The sequence below is a fragment of the Borostomias antarcticus genome (genome assembly GCF_949987555.1).
Source record: "Borostomias antarcticus genome assembly, chromosome: 30".
Lineage (NCBI taxonomy): Eukaryota > Metazoa > Chordata > Actinopteri > Stomiiformes > Stomiidae > Borostomias > Borostomias antarcticus.
Window position 1 is genome coordinate 3141354 of NC_140263.1, and position 17006 is coordinate 3158359.

The 17006-nt window shown below is 44.2% G+C and overlaps 2 protein-coding genes across 3 annotated transcripts; one reads left to right on the forward strand and one right to left on the reverse strand.

Annotated features, from left to right (window-relative positions):
- Positions 1 to 1940: 1940 nt before the first annotated feature.
- inip (ints3 and nabp interacting protein) lies at positions 1941 to 8438 on the reverse strand. Its single transcript, XM_084460087.1, has 4 exons — positions 8153 to 8438; positions 7677 to 7773; positions 4337 to 4427; positions 1941 to 2076 (listed from the first exon to the last, which is right to left on the reverse strand). Exons 1-4 carry the CDS (start codon positions 8175 to 8177, stop codon positions 1981 to 1983), a joined length of 309 nt encoding a protein of 102 aa, XP_084316213.1. The 5' UTR covers positions 8178 to 8438; the 3' UTR covers positions 1941 to 1980.
- A 226-nt stretch (positions 8439 to 8664) lies between these two features.
- snx30 (sorting nexin family member 30) lies at positions 8665 to 17004 on the forward strand. 2 transcript variants are annotated; one of them, XM_084460225.1, is made up of 9 exons: positions 8665 to 8837; positions 10695 to 10883; positions 11354 to 11464; positions 11965 to 12123; positions 13061 to 13250; positions 13848 to 14047; positions 14848 to 14934; positions 16016 to 16168; positions 16879 to 17004. In XM_084460225.1, the coding sequence occupies exons 1-9, from the start codon at positions 8694 to 8696 to the stop codon at positions 16969 to 16971; spliced, it is 1326 nt and encodes a 441-aa protein (XP_084316351.1). In that variant the 5' UTR covers positions 8665 to 8693; the 3' UTR covers positions 16972 to 17004. The 2 variants fall into 2 exon arrangements, with proteins under 2 accessions (XP_084316351.1, XP_084316352.1); XM_084460226.1 differs by having other exon boundaries at positions 8665 to 8825.
- The last annotated feature ends 2 nt before the right edge of the window (positions 17005 to 17006 follow it).

Genomic DNA, 17006 nt, shown 5'->3' on the forward strand with positions numbered 1-17006 from the left:
CTCCTCAGTCGTCTTGACGAGCTTTCCTCCCCACAGCGTCTATGTGTGTTGACCATGACAGGTCCTTAGCGATCTGGACGCCAAGGTATTTGAAACTGTCCACTCTCCAGGGGTCCCGTCCCATGATAAGAGGGGTGTAGTACCTCTCCTGTCTCCTCCCAAAGTCCACCACCATCTCCTTTGTCTTGCTGACATTCAGATGGAGGTTATCCTGGTGTTAAATATTGTTAATCTCAGACATAACTGTATTTGGACATTAGGTGTAACTGCTGGTCTAGGAGGCCCATATTGTATTTCTAGGCTGTTGGAATATGTATTGTGTTTGATATTGCTTAGCCTATTTTAATGTAATGGCAGTTAGGTCTACTGTATTTGAATTACACATTTACAACTATCAAGTGAATAAAAGGAAACATCCTTTTATGCTTGATTTTTGTCTTGCTATTCACAGATCCTTGAGTCACTTGGTGCAATACATATTATTTTTGAAAAGAAGATGTTCACCTGACAAAGTTTTAATTAAAGACTCAAATTATACCATACAGTATTACACTTGTCAAAAACTTTACTAAAACCTTTACTAAACTTTAAGCACTAACCTTACACAGATGGTGGAACATCATTAAACCTGACCTACAACTTATACTATGTACTGATGATTTGTGATATGAAAGTATACAATAGCCTACCCACAAATTTGTTTGTGGTTGGGAAATACAGTATATATTAAAGACATTTAATTGCATTTGGTGAATATTTTATTTTCATGTCATGCCACTTTATACCCTTTTCCATATGGGATTATAGGACACATTAATAATCAAACAAACAATACAGACATGGGTTGTGGTCGGACGATAAACCTTGTGTAACACGGGGGGGGGAGGGATGAATCAGGGATAAATCGGCCCAAAAATCCTGTAGTCTGAGCCCGGCTTAACGTTACGTTATGTTTGTATACAGCTTTACATTTTGAACCAGAATTTACCTGACCGGTCCAGGGCGTCATGTTGAGCTGGTCGTCAGTGACTAGGTTGTTGTTCAAGACTACCTACCCTCCAGTGACGGTTGCAAGCGGAATTTTGACGGTATCCCAACCGAGTTCCACCATGGGAAGGGGACAGGGGAGGGCGTGCCATGCAAGCGGAATTCAGACGGTATCCCAACAGAGGACCACATGAGTTTTACCATCAGAAAAGCGACACGGCAGGGTGACAGGGCAGGGTGACAGGGCAGGGTGACAGGGAAGGGCGTCAGCGCGTGCGAATGTGAGTGGAATTCCGCTCGGAGACCGCTACCAACTCGCCAGCAGAAATTCTCCAGCTGTTTAACAACGGTGCCCCTCTAGACACCCCCAGTAGAAACACTCCAGAGGATTGGCACTCTGATTCCGATGGAGGACCGATGTCTGTGTGCTATCTGGGGAAAGGTTGGAGTGAAAGGATGAACGTGTGGAGGTTTGGGGTATAGTCCCATAAAATCATCCCCATTGGGACCGTGATCTCCCGGGTGGGAGTCCAATACTTTTACCGCTACTCTACTTGTGCAGTGGAGATCGGCGGGTTGATTTTGGTGTTCTTCTTAATTTTGGTGTGCTGGGTCTACTGCCTCTTGTGGTGCCAACAGAGAAATGCAAGTCAACTTTGACCGGAGTAAGGGAGGGAGTGACAACCCGACAAACGCTATCTATGGTGCCGTCTTACAGCCAAGCACAAAAATACTCTATACTCATAAGTGTAGCAGTACACTAATGTTCACCAGATCTCTATTAGAGTATACTTTAATAAAAAATTATACAAAAGCAACACTAAATTCATGTTTACTATTCTTTGAATCCACATATCACATTTCCACACAGTTCAATAAAAACAAATAATAGAGAACCCCTCCTCTCTCCCCTCACATCCTCAGTTGTCAGCACCCCCCCCTCCCTCTCTGTCCAAGAACATCAGTCCACTAGAATCTCAGTCCCCCCCCCCATCACTCGGGGTCAAGTCGGGGGACGACTGGCAGGATGAGGTTTCCAAAGGATGAGTCCTGGGTGATGAAGAAGCCAGAGGAGTGGGCGTGAGCATGCTGCAACACAAACACAAGAGAGGACCGCCGTCATTACTAGGGCTGGGTATCGAGTCGAATATCAAGAATCGATTCCGATTCACAAGGTTCAGAATCGATTATCACGATTCGATATCGATTCGGTTAGTGTTACTAAAACCTTTTTTTTTTTGCTGTAACCTTAATTACATGACTGCCAAGTTATGCAACACATCAATACTAGGGCTGGGTATCGATACTGATTTCCCAAAATGAATGAATCATTGAATGAATGAATGAACTATTCATTCCTTCATTCATTCATTAAATAAAAGATCGATTTTGGGATTCATGAATCGATTCTGAATCATTTGATTCAGAATCGATTCAGAATCGATGAATGGATTCTTTAAACCCAGCCCTAGTCATTACACTATTACATTGTCTGGTGCAGGTCTGTCTATGGAGACTCCCGTGTCACTGGGTCTAACAACACAGTTTGTGTGATAATATGCGTACGAAGTTCCACGGTGTTGCGTCCAACCGTTCAGAACTTTTACACCTTTATGTAAAAAACCCACACCCTCCGCAATATTCATTGGCCCAGTGGATCTGTTTTTTTTTTTACTTTTCAAACATTTGCCGAGACATGCTGATTGGTGAGAATTCCTAGGAGATTTTTTTTTTTTAATGGTGGAAAATCTAAGTAACCTTAAGTTATGGCTTCCTGAGTCAAATGTGTTACTTGTGAGTAGGCATATATATGCAGAATCTCATGACTAGGACAAACGGGGCATGCGATATATCCGTTTAAAGTTTGCAATTTCAAACTGTTACTATAGCGCCCTCCTTTGGTCAATCGATGTAAAATATGTTCCAAGGCCTCTTGGCCTCTACCATTCTGCAAAGTTTTGTAAAAACCAACCAGTCAGTTATAGATTATAGATTTCTATGGCAGAAAAAGAAGACGAAAGCTAACAGTGATGCTGAGGATTGGGCCTACAAGCACGACACGGTAATGTACAGTGTATATGCGATGTCTTGTATATACAATGTGTATCGCACACATACACTGTATATCACGTTATGATGTGTGTGCCTCTGTACAGTACAGTCGTCTCCGTCTATATAAAGGCTTCTATCTACTGTATCTACCCATGTCTATACGCAAGATCCTAAATCATTTCCAGTGACCGTTGGCTAACTTCAGGCTACAAGAGAGACTGGAAGTTCTCTCACCATAGGCTTGAAGCGGAATGAACACAACAAATATCAATACATGGTTCAACATTTACAATGAACCTTCACAGAACTGTGGCCATTTACAGTTTGGTTTAGTTGACACACTATCCAGATTTCCTGACTTTGACTGTTTTTCAGTGCCATAATGTTCGCGTTTGGAAATACATGGAAGTGAAAGAGCCATAGTTAGCCGTCAGCTGCATTCACTTCCATGTATTTCCAAACGCGGCAGTAAAAAACAGGGAGTCTGGTAGTGATGAGTTTGTAACCCTGATAGTGTAATCAGCCTGCTATTTTGACTATTTTGGTTCTTGAAGTGGTGTTTTTATAGTGAACTTTAAACATTTGAGTCAACGGGCACTTCCACATCCACACCCCCAATCACATCAGACTGACCAATATAGCAGCTGAAGTGAATACAGCGAATTCCCTCAGAAATGCATCTTACACATGTATGAGAAGCTGTACTATTATTATTTCATATCAAACTTCTCTGATACGATACAGGCCAGTGGTTTAAGTGTTTAGGTCAGTAACTTTGATGTACCTTAATGTCCAGCTGAACAGCAAACCAACATATAAACACTTGATGTATTCTGATTTCAAAACAACACTTAGATATTTTAGAATAAGAAAATACGATTTTGGCTGCCCAAGTAGCCTATGGTGGTGGTGTGGTGTGTTGGTGCCACCACATCATGGGCTGGTGGTCCAATTACTGAAAAAGTGAGTTTGTCTGGAGCCGTGTAGGGGCTATCTTACCTGTCTGACCCATCAGCTCAGTGAGCTGTCTTGCCTATCAGCTATCTCACCCCGTGCCTGCATAACAGAGTTTAATCGATCGACTCTGATTATAAATATTGCATACCTGCACCATCAAATTGCTAGCTTTTTGTTGGCATAGCTGGCCAAAGCATTGTTTATGTTAGGTTGTCATGTGCGTTGGCGAGTCAGAGGACCCCAAATGAGGTGAAGTGACACTGACGAGCGATGCAGTGACCCCTGTACACCTGTCTATCTTGCTCCCCATCCGTCTCACGTTTCACCTGGCGCGTCTTACCTGTAGGGCGGCTTTCTGCTGGGCAGCTATGTGCTGTTGCTCAGCATGGTCCCGGAAGTCTTTGTTTAGCGCCGGTCTAGACAGAGGGATACTGAGACAGAAAGAGAGAGACGGGTCATTCACCAGCCCCAGTTATGGTGCGTTCGTTTATAACTGGGAGGTGGGAAATTGCGACTTGCTACTAGGAATGATTAAATAAAACACCGCATGAACTCGCACTTCCTCGTCGGAAATTCGGATGTTTCTCAGCCCCCAGTTGCTCGAATGCACTAGATATAACTAGGTAACTGTGATATAATGGTATATAGATATAACTAGATAACTGTGATATAATGGTATATAGATATAACTAGGTAACTGTGATATAATGGTATATAGATATAACTAGGTAACTGTGATATAATGGTATATAGATATAACTAGGTAGCTGTGATATAATGGTATATAGATATAACTAGGTAACTGTGATATAATGGTATATAGATATAACTAGGTAACTGTGATATAATGGTATATAGATATAACTAGGTAACTGTGATATAATGGTATATAGATATAACTAGGTAACTGTGATATAATGGTATATAGATATAACTAGGTAACTGTGATATAATGGTATATAGATATAACTAGGTAACTGTGATATAATGGTATATAGATATAACTAGGTAACTGTGATATAATGGTATATAGATATAACTAGGTAACTGATATGATGGTATATAGATGTAACTAGGTAACTGTGATATAATGGTATATAGATATAACTAGGTAACTGTGATATAATGGTATATAGATATAACTAGGTAACTGTGATATAATGGTATATAGATATAACTAGGTAACTGATATAATGGTATATAGATATAACTAGGTAACTGTGATATAATGGTATATAGATATAACTAGGTAACTGTGATATAATGGTATATAGATATAACTAGGTAACTGTGATATAATGGTATATAGATATAACTAGGTAACTGTGATATAATGGTATATAGATATAACTAGGTAACTGTGATATAATGGTATATAGATATAACTAGATAACTGTGATATAATGGTATATAGATATAACTAGGTAGCTGTGATATAATGGTATATAGATATAACTAGGTAACTGTGATATAATGGTATATAGATATAACTAGGTAACTGTGATATAATGGTATATAGATATAACTAGGTAACTGTGATATAATGGTATATAGATATAACTAGATAACTGTGATATAATGGTATATAGATATAACTAGGTAACTGTGATATAATGGTATATAGATATAACTAGATAACTGTGATATAATGGTATATAGATATAACTAGGTAGCTGTGATATAATGGTATATAGATATAACTAGGTAACTGTGATATAATGGTATATAGATATAACTAGGTAACTGTGATATAATGGTATATAGATATAACTAGGTAACTGTGATATAATGGTATATAGATATAACTAGGTAACTGTGATATAATGGTATATAGATATAACTAGGTAACTGTGATATAATGGTATATAGATATAACTAGGTAACTGTGATATAATGGTATATAGATATAACTAGGTAACTGTGATATAATGGTATATAGATATAACTAGGTAACTGATATGATGGTATATAGATGTAACTAGGTAACTGTGATATAATGGTATATAGATATAACTAGGTAACTGTGATATAATGGTATATAGATATAACTAGGTAACTGTGATATAATGGTATATAGATATAACTAGGTAACTGATATAATGGTATATAGATATAACTAGGTAACTGTGATATAATGGTATATAGATATAACTAGGTAACTGTGATATAATGGTATATAGATATAACTAGGTAACTGTGATATAATGGTATATAGATATAACTAGGTAACTGTGATATAATGGTATATAGATATAACTAGGTAACTGTGATATAATGGTATATAGATATAACTAGGTAACTGATATAATGGTATATAGATATAACTAGGTAACTGTGATATAATGGTATATAGATATAACTAGGTAACTGTGATATAATGGTATATAGATATAACTAGGTAACTCTGATATAATGGTATATAGATATAACTAGGTAACTGTGATATAATGGTATATAGATATAACTAGGTAACTGTGATATAATGGTATATAGATATAACTAGGTAACTGTGATATAATGGTATATAGATATAACTAGGTAACTGTGATATAATGGTATATAGATATAACTAGGTAACTGTGATATAATGGTATATAGATATAACTAGGTAACTGTGATATAATGGTATATAGATATAATAGGTAACTGTGATATCATGGTATATAGATATAACTAGGTAACTGTGATATAATGGTATATAGATATAACTAGGTAACTGTGATATAATGGTATATAGATATAACTAGGTAACTGATATAATGGTATATAGATATAACTAGGTAACTGTGATATAATGGTATATAGATATAACTAGGTAACTGTGATATAATGGTATATAGATATAACTAGGTAACTGATATAATGGTATATAGATATAACTAGGTAACTGATATAATGGTATATAGATATAACTAGGTAACTGTGATATAATGGTATATAGATATAACCAGGTAACTGTGATATAATGGTATATAGATATAACTAGGTAACTGTGATATAATGGTATATAGATATAACTAGGTAACTGTGATATAATGGTATATAGATATAACTAGGTAACTGTGATATAATGGTATATAGATATAACTAGGTAACTGTGATATAATGGTATATAGATATAACTAGGTAACTGTGATATAATGGTATATAGATATAACTAGGTAACTGTGATATAATGGTATATAGATATAACTAGGTAACTGTGATATAATGGTATATAGATATAACTAGGTAACTGTGATATAATGGTATATAGATATAACTAGGTAACTGTGATATAATGGTATATAGATATAACTAGGTAACTGTGATATAATGGTATATACATATAACTAGGTAACTGTGATATAATGGTATATAGATATAACTAGGTAACTGTGATATAATGGTATATAGATATAACTAGGTAACTGTGATATAATGGTATATAGATATAACTAGGTAACTGTGATATAATGGTATATAGATATAACTAGGCAACTGTGATATAATGGTATATAGATATAACTAGGTAACTGTGATATAATGGTATATAGCTTGAATGCACACAGGTCGGAGGTAGGTATTTTGCCACTTGCGACTTGTCACCTCCGACCACAAACGAACGCACCATTAATCAATTAATTGATTAATCAATTAATTAATGTTGCAAGTGAGTGAGGATGCTTCCCCACACAAACCTGGCTCCCGGGTTGTTCAGGGACTGGTTCTGAATGAGGCGCCTCTTCTCCTTGTCCAGCTCGGCCAATATGGCAACACGGTTTTTGTTCTGGAAACCTTTGGGTGAAAACAAGGTGTTAGTTCGCTATGAACAAAAAATAGTTCCTCAACCCGAATAGTTCCTCAACCCGAATAGTTCCTCGACCCGAATAGTTCCTGAACCCGAATAGTTCCTCAACCCGAATGGTTCCTCAACCCAAATAGCTCCTAAACCCGAATGGTTCCTCAACCCGAATAGTTCCTCAACCCGAATAGTTCCTAAACCCGAATGGTTCCTCAACCCAAATAGCTCCTAAACCCGAATGGTTCCTCAACCCGAATGGTTCCTCAACCCGAATGGTTCCTCAACCCGAATGGTTCCTCAACCCGAATAGTTCCTAAACCCGACCTCGGCCGGGATCTAGAACTATTGCTGGTTACTGTCCTTCACACTCACCCTGTCCGGGGGTATTTGTTGCCATGTCAGACTGAGACTGGTGATGGACTATTATATTATATTAGCTAGCTAGCTAACCAGGCTAATTTAGGCTAGCTAACCAGGCTAATGTAGGCTAGCTAACCAGGCTAATTCACCAACTTAATGTAGTTATTACTTCAGAAAATAAGAAACTCTGCTGTCTACCAACCAAACATTCAGCTTGGCTGGGACAGAATACAACTAAGATGAAAGGAAGTGACTTTTCTCCACCGGTAGGAGTGTAGCTAGGCTAATGCTAGGCTAAAGCTAGGCTAATGCTAGTTAGCTTTGTTCCCGTCCCTCGGCTACAAATCACGTGACATCACTCCCAACCCACTTCCGATTGATTCATTTCCGGGTGTGCGCAGTGCGATTCGGGTCAGGTGACAACTGAGCAGCCGGCCCAATAACATCTGACACACGGAATAACATCCAAACGAGTTACTCTGGGCCTTCTGCACACAAAGATAGTGAGTTTATTTAGGGTTAAACCCTTTTTCGATTACTTTTCCTTCGCACGATGAGTGCTGGCGTCCCCAAATCACTGGCGACATCGGGACAACGACCGATCCAGGAGGTCTGCCACCCTCTCTCCGCCCAGGACTGCGCCCTCACACCCAGCCCAGATGTGGGGGACACCGTCGGGGACACCGTCGGGGACAGGGTGAGACATCCGTGCGACCTGGGGGACAGGGTGACACATCCGTGCGATTTGTCTGTGGGAGACAGGGTGAGACACTGTGGGGGACAGGGTGACACATCCGTGCGATTTGTCTGTGGGAGACAGGGTGAGACACTGTGGGGGACAGGGTGAGACATCCGTGCGACCTGTCTGTGGGGGACAGGGTGAGACATCCGTGCGACATGTCTGTGGGGGACAGGGTGAGACATCCGTGCGACATGTCTGTGGGGGACAGGGTGAGACATCCGTGCGACATGTCTGTGAGGGACAGGGTGGGACATCCGTGCGACCTGTCTGTGGGGGACAGGGTGAGACATGCGTGCGACCTGTCTGTGGGGGACAGGGTGAGACATCCGTGCGACCTGTCTGTGGGGGACAGGGTGAGACATCCGTGCGACCTGTCTGTGGGGGACAGGGTGAGACATCCGTGCGACCTGTCTGTGGGGGACAGGGTGAGACATCCGTGCGACCTGTCTGTGGGGGACAGGGTGAGACATGCGTGCGACCTGTCTGTGGGGGACAGGGTGAGACATCCGTGCGACCTGTCTGTGGGGGACAGGGTGAGACATGCGTGCGACCTGTCTGTGGGGGACAGGGTGAGACATGCGTGCGACCTGTCTGTGGGGGACAGGGTGAGACATCCGTGCGACCTGTCTGTGGGGGACAGGGTGAGACATCCGTGCGACATGTCTGTGGGGGACAGGGTGCGACATCCGTGCGACCTGTCTGTGGGGGACAGGGTGAGACATCCATGCGACCCGTCTGTGGCACATTCAATGGAGGATAGACACGAGAATTTAGCTAGTTGTTGTTGTTGTTGTTTGTGTGTCATAGGGGAGAGAATAATGTAAACAAACAGCAAGTAATCTGTTGATGCGTTAAGAAAAGACAGTCATGTCTAGCTAATTGATGGACCTGTCTTTGCTCTAGTTGGTAGAATAGCTACCATGTCAGTTTGGTGAATAGTTCAACATTAACCAGATTTGCTCTGAGCTGTTTTGTAGTTTTGAGTTTGCAGGCTGGGCTGTCTGGCTGTCTTGGTTCAGGCTATACGCATCACTACACAGTTGGATACTATGGCCCAGGCTAGCTGAGACCAGACTAGAACCAATCTCTGGCCCCTCCAGACTGCACCAGGCTAGCTGAGACCAGACTAGAACCAATCTCTGGCCCCTCCAGACTGCACCAGGCTAGCTGAGACCAGACTAGAACCAATCTCTGGTCCCTCCAGACTGCACCAGGCTAGCTGAGACCAGACTAGAACCAATCTCTGGTCCCTCCAGACTGCACCAGGCTATCTGAGACCAGACTAGAACCAATCTCTGGTCCCTTCCAGACTGCACCAGGCTAGCTGAGACCAGACTAGAACCAATCTCTGGTCCCTCCAGACTGCACCAGGCTAGCTGAGACCAGACTAGAACCAATCTCTGGTCCCTCCAGACTGCACCAGGCTAGCTGAGACCAGACTAGAACCAATCTCTGGCCCCTCCAGACTGCGCCAGGCTAGTTGAGACCAGACTAGAACCAATCTCTGGCCCCTCCAGACTGCACCAGGCTAGCTGAGACCAGACTAGAACCAATCTCTGGTCCCTCCAGACTGCACCAGGCTAGCTGACCCCAAGCTAGGACTAGTCTCTGGCTCTTCTCTCTATGAGGCATCTCGAGCGCTGCTGAGAACAGCCCAGGACACACAGGGCGAATGGGTGCAGCACGAACACAACAATCGATTCACTGTTCAATCGAGCGAAGGGGAGAAAAAAAACAATCTATTGTTTGTTTGTTTCGTCGCCGGTGGCAATACAGACCGAACATTCCTGTCACCCTCGTCTCTTCCCCCAGGACCTGAGCTTACCCAATGGCACGCCGGTGGAGACGTCAAGTCCCGCCTCCTCGTCCTCCCTGCTCAACCGCCTGCAGCTGGATGACGACGCCGACGGGGAGACGCGCGACCTGTTCGTTACCGTCGACGACCCCAAGAAGCACGTGTCGACAATGGAGACCTACATCACCTACAGAGTCTGCACAAAGGTCAGCGGGGTCGGCTCTCACTGGCTAGGCCGTGTTTGATTTGAAGACCCAAGTGCTAATTGAGAGGATTTGTGTCACTGATGTGGCAGTGGCTTCTGTGGTGGCAGATGGGGCGGGGCAGAGCCAGCCACCTCCTGAGACCGTCATGATCTCACGAGCTTAGTTTTGGCTTCCATCTATCTAGAACGATTTCCAGAAATTGCATTGGCCAATCAGGGACTGCGTCCTAACTAGGGGTGTGTGTGTGGGGGGGGTCGATTCTTAGATGCATGGTGATTCTCTCTCATAATCGGAAAACTCATAGTCGAAATTTAAAAGAACAGGTGTACCAGATGTAGACAGCTACAGGTGTACCAGATATAGACAGCTACAGGTGTACCAGGTAGCTACAGGGATAGCTACAGGGATATGGGGTATAGCTGGCTATAGGGGTAGCTAGGTGTCTAACCACTGTCTCCTTGTGCTTGCAGACGACACGGGTGGAGTTTGATCTCCCAGAATACTCAGTCAGGCGGCGCTATCAGGACTTCGATTGGCTGAGGACCAAGCTGGAGGAGACTCAGCCCACACACCTGATCCCCGTAGGTCCAAACTAGGACCTGGAATCTACTATGTACTCTGTAACAAAATAGAACCCACTGTCTGCTCAAGAACTAGAATATAGAACCGATACTCGGCTCTGGAGATAGAACAGTAGGTGCGTTTACATGGACGGTTTGAATCGGTTTCAAATATGTTTGGAAGACCGAACCGATTGAAAATATGTCATATAAAGAAATAAGAAATGTAAAACTATCAGAAATTTAGTAGATAAATAATTTCTATTTAAATAAATAGAATAAATACATAAATCATTTCTAAATAAATAATAAATCTATGTACAGGACTAGGTCAGACATAATATACATACAGTATAATACACTGAGGACATGATCAACATATGATACATGTATACCTGTCTGTTGTAGAGCTAGAATGAGCTACAGTAGAACCTAGTCTCCTCGGTGACTACAACCTAGAACCTACAGTATTGTCATACAGCTGATTTTTTTTTGACCCGTCTCCTATCTCCACCCCCTAGCCCCTCCCAGAGAAGTTTGTGATGAAGGGCGTGGTCGACCGGTTCTCGGAGGAGTTTGTGGAGACGAGGAGGAGGGCTCTGGACAAGTTCCTGAAGCGGGTGGCTGACCACCCTGTCCTGTCCTTCAACCAGCACCTCAATGCCTTCCTGTCCTCCAAGGTACCTGTCCTCAACCCCCCCCAGGCATCCTGTCACCCCTGGGACGATAAACAGGACGATCATTATCATCATCACTGCACCTTGTATGATCGGGTTGGATGGTCTGCATTGTCTACTCGTAGACTTATTTGGGGCGGCTGTAGCTCAGTTGGTAGAGCAGGTCGTTCAGTGATCGAAGGGTCAGTGGTTCGAATCCCAGCTCCGACTGTCTACATGTCGAAGTGTCCTTGAGCAAGACACCTAACCCCAAATTGCTCCCAATGAGCAGGTTAGCACCTTGCATGGCAGCTACCGCCATTGGTGTGTGAATGTGTGTGTGAATGGGTGAATGAGAGGCCATTGTAAAGCGCTTTGAGTGCCGATAAGGGGGAAAAGCGCTATATAAGTGCAGTCCATTTAACATTTATTCATTGGTACATCATTATTTATAAGGCATTTCTTGGTCTTGTTCCTTCTTACCTCTGTGCCTACATTATACAAAAAAGTCCTGGGAAATGCTCCTTATGATCACAGGACTTCTTGCTGCTGTCTGTTCCCAAAGTCAGAACAGAAAAGAGGAAAATGGCTTTTAGTTATTCGGCTCCTTCTGCCTGGAACTTGCTACAAAATGATCTCAAACTTGAGGAGCAGGTCTCAATCGCTGTTTTTAAATCCACTATGAAGGTTTTAGAGGTGGATTACACAGTATGTTCATGTTTTTAACTAACGTATTGCCATATAGCCAAATCACCAAGTCACGTGTAAATTGTATTACTGTTGCATCTCTGTGTTTTCTGTTGTATTTTCCGTCTGTAACTCTGTGTTTGGATTGCACTGCTACCCGTCTTGGCCAGGTCTCTCTTGAAAAAGAGATGTTTAATCTCAATGGGACATTTCCTGGTTAAATAAAGGCTAAATAAAAAATAAAAATGAAGGATTTTTGTGTTGGTGTGATCAGGACCTGAACAAGAGACAGGGCCTGGCCCTGCTGACGAAGATGGGGGAGTCTGTGAAGTCCGTGGCGGGGGGCTACAAGCTGCGGGCGCGGCCGTCGGAGTTCAGCGCCATGGGGGACTACCTGGACTTGTTCAGCCAGAAGCTGGGAACCATCGACCGGATCGCTCAGAGGATCATCAAAGAACAGTCAGGTAGCGTCTCTCTTTAACCATTCCTCTCTCCGCTCTCCCCCCCCCCCCCTCTCTCTACTCCCCCCCCCCTCCCCTCCTTGCATCATAATGGGGGCGGCTGTAGCTCAGTTGGTAGAGCGGGTCGTTCAATGAGGGTCAGCGGTTCGAATCCCAGCTCCGACTGTCCGCATGTCGAAGTGTCCTTGAGCAAGACACCTAACCCCAAATTGTTCCCAATGAGCAGGTTAGCACCTTGCATGGCAGCTGCCGCCATTGGTGTGTGAATGTGTGTGTGAATGGGTGAATGAGAGGCCGTTGTAAAGCGCTTTGAGTGCCGCTAAGGTGGAAAAGCACTATATAAGTGTAGTCCATTTACCATTTACCATAATCATGGATGGATGGATGGATGGATGGATGGATGGATACTTCTAGACATATATTTATACAGACTGGATGTATGTATGTACATATTTTTTATTCTATTCTATACTGTACACCTGCTGTACATATGATATATATACTCCCTATTCATCCTCTGTATCTAGTGTCTTTTTCCAACCTTTCTGTAATGACACTGCTGCTACACCAAATCTACCTAACCTTGACCCCTGACCCCAGAGTACCTGGTGGAGCTGAGGGAGTACGGGCCGGTCTACTCCAGCTGGGCGGGGCCAGAGGCGGAGCTCCGCGAGCCCCTGGAGGGCGTGGCCGGCTCCATGGCCAGCTGCTCCAACGCTCTGGAGGAACTGACGGAGGACATGAGCGAAGACTTCCTGCCCGTTCTCCGAGAGTACGTCCTCTACATGGACTCCATGAAGGTGACGGTGTTTCTGCGCTGGCCACGTACGAGTGTAGGGGGCTCACCTAGCTAGCTAGCTAGCTGCTAGCTTTACTATCTCTAAAACCCGCGATATACTTGCAACACGTCGAGCGTGTATTTTGTGGCGCGTTAATTCCTGCGTACGTGCAGTCGACCACAGCTGGGTGGAGCCAGCGCATTACCTTTCAAAGCCAGCTGCATTTGAACAGCCAATCATGAAAGGGGGGGGGGGGGGGCGGGAGTAATCAGCCTTCCCGCACAGCCCACTATCTGCGTGGGCCGGTCATCCTCCCCGCACCCAAATCCAATCGTTGTTCCATTTGCTGTCCACGAATATCATCAATCAATCAATCGATCAAAGCTTTATTTGTATAGCGCATTTCATACCCAGAGGCAACACAATGCGCTTAATCATAGCTTGTTCCCAGAAGTTCTCTCTGCAGCAAGGACTTCTGGGAACTCAGATTGCACAACATGTATTTCCCTCAGTTCAGATTGACTCACCATGAAAACACGCGGATCAGAGTCTCTGAGAAAGTCTCAGAAAAAGCATGTATGTGGTTTTAGTTAGAGAGAGAAAACGGTTATTAAATGTTATCAATGAGAAAATACTGATTAGAATAGTGATAATAGTGGATAGTGCAGCTGTGACACCTGCCCTGTGTGTGTGTGTGTGTGTGTGTGTGTGTGTGTGTGTTGTCCCTGTGGCTGTGTGTGTGTGTGTGTTGTCCCTGTGGCTGTGTGTGTGTGTGTGTTGTCCTTGTGTCTGTGGCTCCTCTGATGCATGTGTGGTTCTAGAACGTTCTGAAGAAGAGGGACCAGGTGCAGGCGGAGTACGAGGCCAGGCTGGAGGCGGCGGCCCTGCGCAGGGAGGAGGGACTACCGGTACGATCAATCAATCAATCAATCAATCAAAGCTTTATTTGTATAGCGCATTTCATACCCAGAGGCAACACAATGCGCTTTACAGAGAACAAGGGAGGTGGGCATACGACCCACTCTCTACATATTACAGAGGGAAGCAAAAAAACAGTAATCACCCGGGGGCCAGATAAGTGAGCTGTAAAAATTCTTCCCTGACCCCTCTCAACAAGGCGATCGAGCAAGCTCCATGAGTATGTTTGTCTACCGGCTAAGAACATATAAAGCAGTACATTACATTACGACCGCTCCTTCTCCTCTCCTCTGTAGTCTTAGGCTGCGTTCCCAATCGCATACTTCTACTTCTTACCAGTACCTACTACAGCTGCCCTTAGAAAGTACGTACTGTACTTTGCAAGCAGTAGGCATCCAATTGGGACATACTCCCTTGTCATAACATTGCACCATTCGTCTACAGCTGTCACGACTCGCACATGTGACGCACATTTCCGCCGCGCACAGGATTGTGGGTCAGAATAGCCAGAAAAGCCTGCTGGCTTGCATACTGCAGAATACGAGCGGATGTAGTAGGACATCGTGGTATTTTTGCCATACTGCCTGTGGCATACTGTGTATTGTGAAACAGGAAAAGAAATATTGCCAGAACACGAAGGGGAAGGGCATCACCCTTGTGTGGCAATAAAATATAGCCGACTTTATACGCAATTTGGAGTGCTGCCTATTTCATTTCCTGTTTCTGAGTATGGATATTTCCATTATAGCAGCACCCATTGCATGCTAGACTTTTATACTAATAGTGAGTTGAGCCTCCTTTTTTCATGATACTATGTATTGGGACATACTATATACTGTTTTGGCATACTATATAGTAGGGTAGTATGCGATTCGGAACGCAGCCTTACACTTGACCGAGTTCACTGTTTAAGATGACAACAAAGTCCCCTGCAGGCTCCTGTAGCTCAGTGCAGTGTGTCCCCTGCAGGCCCCTGTAGCTCAGTGCAGTGTGTCCCCTGCAGGCTCCTGTAGCTCAGCACAGTGTGTCCCCTGCAGGCCCCTGTAGCTCAGTGCTGTGTGTCCCCTGCAGGCTCCTGTAGAGGTGGAGAAGTGTCAGGACCGTGCGGAGTGTTTCAACGCTGACCTGAAGGCAGATTGGGAACGCTGGCAGAACAACAAGAGACAGGACTTCAGACAGCTGCTCACTGGAATGGCCGACAAGAACATCCACTACTACCAGAAGGTAGCATGTCCACTTCCTACCCCCGAGGCTGCGTTCACACGGCAGATTTTGCAAGCTGCTAAAAACGTCCCTGGCCGGCACTATTTCTTGCCAAGCGACAGAACACAACAATCGTAGGGCACTTCCTCCGCTCCACAGAAAAGTTAAAATATGGTAAAATGGTAAATCGAGTGCACTTATAGCGCTTTTATCCAAAGCGCTTAACAACGGAGGCCTCTCATTCACCCATTCACACACACATACACGCACCAATGGCTGCAGCTGTCATGCAAGGTGCTAACCTGCTCATTGGGAGCAATTTGGGGTTCAGTGTCTTTGCCCAAGGACACTTCGACATGTCGTCAGGAGGAGCCGGGATTCGAACCGCCGACCCTACGATCATTGGACGACCCGCTCTACCTCCTGAGCCACGGCGGCCCCTGTAAAATATTTTCAACTTTTCAGCGCTGATAAAAACGGGAGACGCCTCGCTTCGGCAGAGCAGCATGCTGAAAGGCCCAGAGTGCACTGCTCCATAGGCAACAATGAAGAGCAACGCGCAAACGCTTTGACAAAATCTGCTGTGTGAATATACCCTAAACCCTACCCCCCCCCGACCCCTAACCCCTGACCCCTAACCCCTAACCCACCCTGAGATTAAGTCTCATGCTCTAGCGACTGAGTTAGCGGTAAGCTACTGTCTCCACCTGATGTCGTCTCTGTCGTTTCAGTCCCTGGAGTCCTGGGAGTCCATCATCCCGCTGTTACAAGACAAGAAGGACGAGGAGGACGAGGAGGAAGAGGAGAAGACCGATACGAACTGAGTCCTCCCGCCCTGCTCGCCTCTTCCAGAGGAGGA